This window comes from Platalea leucorodia, assembly GCF_965183815.1.
Source record: "Platalea leucorodia genome assembly, chromosome: 10".
NCBI lineage: Eukaryota > Metazoa > Chordata > Aves > Pelecaniformes > Threskiornithidae > Platalea > Platalea leucorodia.
The window spans coordinates 10,229,250-10,236,582 of NC_138832.1; the positions used below are offsets into that span (position 1 = coordinate 10,229,250).

A 7,333-nucleotide genomic window follows, 5' to 3' on the forward strand; every position below is an offset into this window, starting at 1 on the left:
AGCTTTATGCACTAGGCAACAGAGACCCAGGCTGTTTAAGAGGATTTGATATTAGCTCACACCTGAAGCAGGTTTTTTTGTCCCAGGCAGAGGGAAGTGCAGAGCAAGGAGTGGAACAAGTCACAGTTAATTTGCTTGTTCTTTATATATGGGTATGGTCATCTCCTTTCCTGCTTAAGTCAGAGAAGCTCACAACATGGATGTGGGTTTGTTTACAAGCATTGAAATGGGTTCCTTTAAGCATTACATATGCCTTCTTCAAAAGAGCACATGGAAGCCATTTAAGAATTAAAAAAAAATAATCTAAGAGACTGACCAGAGCTGTTTTAGTTTATCCCCAAATGAACATTAACTTTGAGGTAATTCTTGAGGTTTATTGCGCTAATCAAGAAAACCAGGTCATGTAAAATGAAAGAGCCCATATTACCTGTGCAGGCAAAAGTGCCTTCTCAGCAGAGACTCGTTCACTCTGTGCTTGTCCTAGACCATTATTTTCACTTCCCTGAGATGCGCTTTGTGAGGAATACTACAGGGAGCAGACATAACTTTTGGTGAATTGTACTGCATGGGGCTGCGAGTTGGAAACAAGGACTGCAAATGCCGAGCTGTGACAGATATAATATCCCCCTCACACACGCTCCTCATCCTAAACGGGTGTGCAATGTGGAGAAAAGTGCTCCTAAGAAGCATCAGAGGGAAAAAGCTACCCAATGACCACAGGCACAGGAGATGGAGTCCGAGAGCCCAACGACTGCTGACCGCCTGCCAATGCCCCAGCCCATCCTCGCCAGCAGCTTGCTCGTGTAGTGACACACCAGCAATGAGTGGACAGGATTTTTGACACAATAAACCCCAGAGACCTAAGCAGGAACTTCCAGACTCCCCTGGAGCACAAGTGCAACTGGTCTGAGTAATAAACCTTGCAAAGGCCAAGCTTTGGTGTGATGCTCAGGAGACTGCACAAAGGCTGAACGTGGTTAAGTTCTATGGCAGCCAGGGTGAGACGGCTGGATTTTGTCACTCCATGGCCCTCGGCACCCCATGCAGCGCATCCAGCTCCACCAGCCTGTCTTACAGGTCTTGGGTTACGAATGATGCACGGAGGCTCAGACCGTCAGGGCCCACAAGCATGAACTGGGGCCTGTCTTGAAGTTTAATCACTTCAGGAAAACAAAACTTTCAATATTTCATTAGGATGTCTCCCATCTGGTAAACATCATCCCAGAGTGTTTGGTGACACTTTAAATGAAGCTGTGAAGAGATGCATTTGGTTTAGATGTAATTGGACAGCTGTTTTATTATGAATTAATGAACTATGATGATTAAAAAGAATCCAGTTTTAGCAAACCATATATTAGCAATTACTCCTGACTAAAATCACAACTAAGCAAGTGCTAGCTAACTTTCATAACAATGACTGGAAGCAGATGAAAAACCAGTGAGGTGCAACAGGACGAGAGGTGCCTCCAGGCCAGGCTCCCTGTGCCGGGCACGGGTTCCCCGGGCTGCCCAGCAGCAACCAAACCACTCCACATGCCCATGCTACCACTCCACATCACTGCCATCTCCTCTGGCCCAAAGCTCCTTTTGGCCCAAATCAGTCCTCAGGGTCTGCTCACACTCCTCCATCCTCCCAGCCTTTCTTCATGCTCATGTCTCCTCTCTCCCCCGGCCATGGGACCCCACGAGGGGCTGGGGAGGGAGAGGGGACAGTGATGGCAGCAGGCTCACAGGTAGAGACAATTGACCTCTTTGCACTTGCAACACGTATTTCAGGCTTCTTTTCCCCCTGCTCTGGGTCACTTTGGCCAAGGCTGTTTGCACTAGAGGCATTGCACAGAATGGGATGCTCTCTGCTGTGGGGCCACATCCTTCATGGCTGCGAGGAGACAGCCCCAAGGCCATGCACCAGTATGCACCAGCAGCACCACGAAAAGCTGATCCTGAGCTGGAGGGTCCTGCATCCGTCCTTCCCACACTTTCCAGTTTAGAAGAGATTTCTGTATTTCAGCAGAACCCAGTGCCAAAGACCAGAGGCCACAGAAAGCAGCTGTTGGAGTTTCCGTAGAAGTTTCCCAGTTTGTACAGAGCAGTTTTTAAGAAGTGAAGTCTTTGCCTTGAGAGTTTCAGTGAAAAAGCTCCAGAGTTAAATGAAGACAGGTGCATATGCCATGTGTGCAAATCACTTCTCTCCTGTTGCTAAAATAAATCTGTTCCCAATCATTGTGGCTTCCCAACAGCTGCCTCCTCATCTTTCTCCACTTCAGCCCTCCATTTGGCCTTCTTTTCGATGTTCATCCTCAGCAGCGTGTGATCCCTTTTAGCAGCCTTGAAAACAAATGGTGAAAATCATTGTGAGCACACAGTTCCCACCACTAAATTTCTCCACATTTGCACCACTTGCTTTGACACCCCACTGTCCTTTTTGATATTTTGTGGTGACAGAAGCTGATGTGTTTCCTTGTTTTACCAAATTTTTAGCACCTGCAGCTCTGATTAGCAGGAAAATGACACTGTAAATTGTTTACAGGTGCGCTGGGACATGCAAGTCAGGCTGGAGACCCTCCTTCCCCACCAGTGGGATGGGAAGAAGTGATTGTTACAGCTCTTGGTGGCCATGGTGGCACACAGGCTAGGCAGGCAGGACCACAGGAGCCTCATGGCCCATGGATGCAGGGCAGGACCAGGCACTATTGATGTTGTCTGAGCTACTCCACAACCTTTGGACCGGCCTCTTGCTGAGATACCATGATACAGAGCATTGCACTGCACGGGTTTATGGTAAAGTGGGTCAGAAGGAACACATTAACCAGCAAATTGTGCTTCCCCATGCCAATCTCTCCTCCAGAGAATGGAGTGATACAGATCCTGTGCAAATATTGCTTACATGGACTTATTCTCAAACCTATCTGTCACACAGGCACTTATTTACAAAGAGAGCGTACATAGACCATACATTAAGTATGGTTCACTTCACCCAGAAACTATACTTACTTCTTTGCCTGTGATTACCATGGCCAAACAGCCCAGCAAGGTCAGTGCAATCATGATGTAGCAAACCTTTATCCTGACGCTGTTCCTTGCTGCGTCAAGGACCTCAGACCTGTGGAGGACAGAGCAGAGTTTCCATCCTGCAGCAGCATGTGTGAAATGAGATCATGGGGAGCTGGGTAATGAATCCTCAAGTCTTCCAGCAACTGCCTATTAATGTACAATGTGTTTCAGCCTTCTCTTTCTGCAAGTGCTTAGAGGAGGACTCAAAAAATTGGCCTATGGATGAAAGATTTAGCCACCCTCCCACACAGGTGGGGTATTGCTGCTCCCAAGAGTCATCAATAACAACAGGAATAACAAGTCCTGCTCTCTTGCCTTCTTTTATTGCATATGAGAGTGAACACCTGAAAAATTACAAGGACAGGAAAATCTTTTCATTGTGATAATGGAATTACGAGGGGCCCAGCTTTGGGTGTTGCAGGGCATGGGGTGCTGCACAGGCCCAGGAGACGCTGGGGCCGTGCCACCAGGGCCAGGCAATGCCACCCTCAGTGGAATAAAAGCACATGCATGACATTTTGGCTAAGACCAACAGAGAGTTTTCATACAGTGAAGAGGCACAGCAAGTGGTGACTGGTTCTGTGGCCACATCCCCATCCCAGCTGCACGTGGTGCTTTGAAGCCCTTTCCCTCTGCGGCGTAGCCCTCTGCCAGGCAGCTGGCACCAGCCCCACAAGCATCTGCCTGTGGCGGGAGGCTGAGCCTGAGCTGGAGCAGACAACTGCGCTGTCCATCCGGAGTTGTATTCCCAAGCAGCTGAACAGCCACAGCCGTCGCTGGGAAATCTCCACCACCTTCCATGAGTGACTCACGGCATTTATCTGACAATTCACGCTTGCAAGAGACTGCAGTGTGGCAATAAGTCGTTCATGAAATCATATCCAGCCATGGATTTACTTACACCTGCAAGGGGAAGGGCAGCTGGAGGAGCCCCCAGGCTGTCACAAGTCAGGAAGCATTAGGTCTCAAAACTGAGTGACAATCCTTTAACAAAATACCTTGACAAGGAGGTGAAACCATAGCCCAGCAGTAAGGAACTCGTTGCAGATGTCTGTCACCAAAGCTGTGTATAGCCCCAACTTCTTTTTAAAATGTATGCAGCACTATTAATTGCTAGTCAATAAAAACTAGCAAAGCATGCAAAAATCCAAAGTGGGTATTTTACCATGGTGACTTCTGAGTTACAAAGACACTTGTCTTGCAAAAGACACTTCAGCTTAGTCTGAAACTTATGATACCTAAAATAAGTGAATCCAGTTTACTTCACAGGGCATGAAAAAAAGTTCACATTCCCAAAACTTCAGATTATTTTTGGACACCAGTAGCAGCAGGCCTCGTCAGCAAGGAGGAGCACTAACCCTCCCCATGTGAGCACAAGTCTGGGTAATCCCATCCAAAGCATCATTCAGACAGGTCTACTTACGATATGTGCTTGGGAATGTCCTCCTCCCTTTTAAAGCGTCCTGCCCATACTAACACCTTTTTATCAAAATTTGTAGGCCTTCTGTCATTTTTTAAAGCTTTGTATCCTGTAAGAGATTTTATAAAAGAAAACAATGAGCTAAGCTTAAAGAAAGGAAGAGGAAAGAAGCAGTCATTACAGGGGGAAAAGGATTGAAAGTTCAGAATGGCACTTTTCTGTTCTGTGAGAGCCAAATGTGCTTTCTAATGTCAAAAGGACTCAGCAGCCGGTGTGAGGTGCTTTGTTACATTTGCAGCTTATTTCATTTTGCTTATTTTTTTTCCTTTAGTTTAGGTAGGTTTTAAACTAAAAATCTCTTCTAACCTTCCTGATTAAGGGAGGAAAGGATGTGGGACTGAAGTCACCCAAGGCCGCAGCACGCTCTCACCCTGCTAGCATCTTGCTTTTAAATGGCCCAACTAGTGAGTTAAACAAACTGCCAGCAGCGCTAATAACTCCTCGACAGCATCTCCTTAAAGTGTGATGGAGAGATGAGATCTGTTAAAATACAGCCTGGTGGGAGGCTGGCAGTCGTTCTCATGCAAGCTGGGTACCACATTACTGTACTCTAATGATGATACATTACACCCCACCAGACTACCATGGTGATACCATTAGCATGCTGTCACCATGAGCACAGTGAGAAAGGGACTCTGGCTCCTCTTGATGGAAACAAGCCCAATGATGGGCCATGACGAGGGCAGTGGCAGGGACACCCTGCAAAAATAGGGTAAGCAATGGCTAGCTCAAATCCTGGCTTTTGCATTGCACACCTGTACAGGTGGGCATCATGAGGTAGCTGGGACTGTTCACACACCCAGGTAGGTGCACCCAAGATGCTAGGTTACAGTGCCCTGTGCTTGCAAATGTGGGACTGGTGTTTAGAAATGCCCTGTGGGTGACCAGGGCATGCAGGAAGGGATGGACATGAAGATGCCCCCAGTCTCGGTGTCTTGCACTCCCTGGCTGTTGCTGGATTGCTAGTGCTTTGCTTGGAAGGAGATCACTGCCGCTACAGCACAGGGCACAAGGAGCATCTCTTCCTGCCTGTGTTGAGATGGTGAAATTACATTAAGTGCCTTGGTCTGAGGCCTGCTCATGTATGCCAGAGCATGTGAATGGCTGAAAAATCCCAGGTGTAAGTCTTGGCACTCAGACCCCCAGGTAAATTTAATCTCCTCCTTCTCCTATTTCTCTTACAGAGTGCCAGTGAGACCAGGAGAGCTACATCTGAAATATCAGCAAGTGTCTGAATTGGATCTGCAGCAAGCATTAGGATGGATCACTACAAGGACAGGGTCCACCCCAGGAAAGACAAGGGCAAAGACCCATGCTGGAGAGGCACAGCCATCCTGCAGGAGCACAGGCAGCCCCATGCAGCCCAGCCTCGCTAGGGTGAGGACTCTGCAAAGGCATGGCCAAGGAGGTGGTGGTACAGATTAAAAAGAGAAACTATCTCCATGCCAGGGAGCTTGGCCACATGGGAGCAGCCCATGCCTGCTGCCTGCCAGGTAAGCCAGGGCACTGCCTGCCGCCAGCACGTACAGTTGTGGATGCAGTCTGGCAGGGAGTGTCGGGGGGAGCAGAGGCGTGCAAATCTGCCGCTTGCACCAGCCCTGCAAGTGCAGAGATGCACACCGGTCCTCCTCTGGAAACCTGGCAGCTGGGTACAAGGAGGAAGATTTATTTATTTTTTTAAATTAACAGGTTCCCTGACATGAAGTATCAGTTTGTATTTGCTGCCATAGGAGGAGGACTATTTAACACAAAAAACTTTATCCCTGTGCACCGTGCTAATCAGAACTCTCAGTTTGCTCCATGTCTTGGGAGCGTTTGTAACCCCAGGAGATGCAGCACTGCGGTAACACAGCTACAGACGAGAAAAGGGTCATTTTCTCACCCTTTCCTGCAAATACAAGGGTCCCTCCATGCTGCAGCGTGAAACAGCAACCAAAGCCTTTCTACCCACCTGGATTAGCCGTCTGCAAAGCCGCGTCCTGAGCGCCCTTCGCTTTGTCGCTGACAGCTCTGGCGGGGTGCAGGACCAGCCGAGCCGCCCGCCGCCACAGCCCGGGGCTGCACCCCAGCAGCCTCCCCAGCATCCCGCGCCGGCTGGCACCGGGCCACTGCCTCCACACCGGCCTGGGAGCGCACAGGGGGACCAGCAGGAGCCAGAAGGCTGCTTCTACGAGTTAATAACATAAAACTACCCCTTCCTGTAAGAAGGGAGTAGCATGCATTTCTACCCTGGCTGCCAACAGTTTTTGCTTGCGTCACGATGACTAGTTAAATTTATTGCCTGTGTTTACCAAAACGACACACCTTCTGAGCTAGGCGGGCAGAGATCACCGCCGCAGCAGCTAACGCCCAGCCCGGGCTCTGCCCCAGGCTCTCCAACCCAAAGAGCTTCTCAGGAGAGCAATGGGTATATACATTATTTTCTTAGTCCTTACTATGGTAGGACAAAAATAGGACAGCTTGCTATATTTCCCCAAAGATAGGCTTAGTGGCTGCTAATTATCACAGCCAGTTAAGCTGTTAGAGTTCTTAATTGTTCTCAACTAAAAAATAATCTTGCAAATCAGTTATATTAAACAGACTTTTTGAAGAGGAGCAGCATTTCCCCTATCTCAGAATAAATGTGGTTTGGCGGACGGAAACTCAAGCCAATGTTTGTGGCTATAAATACAGATGGGGAGTCCATCTCACATCCAGACTGCAAACTTTCCTGGCAAAGAAATATATTTCAGATATATTTCAGGTTTAAATCAGTAAAATAAGAAATTATGTCAAAAATCCCCAGTGATGCAGTATTTG

At 48.2% G+C, this 7,333-nt stretch overlaps 1 protein-coding gene across 1 annotated transcript; it reads right to left on the reverse strand.

Annotated features, from left to right (window-relative positions):
- Positions 1–1,272: 1,272 nt before the first annotated feature.
- Positions 1,273–6,777, reverse strand: LOC309595683 (protein FAM162B-like). Its single transcript, XM_082322939.1, has 4 exons — positions 6,486–6,777; positions 4,478–4,583; positions 2,995–3,103; positions 1,273–2,328 (listed from the first exon to the last, which is right to left on the reverse strand). The coding sequence occupies exons 1-4, from the start codon at positions 6,616–6,618 to the stop codon at positions 2,221–2,223; spliced, it is 456 nt and encodes a 151-aa protein (XP_082179065.1). The 5' UTR covers positions 6,619–6,777; the 3' UTR covers positions 1,273–2,220.
- Between the last annotated feature and the right edge of the window lie 556 nt (positions 6,778–7,333).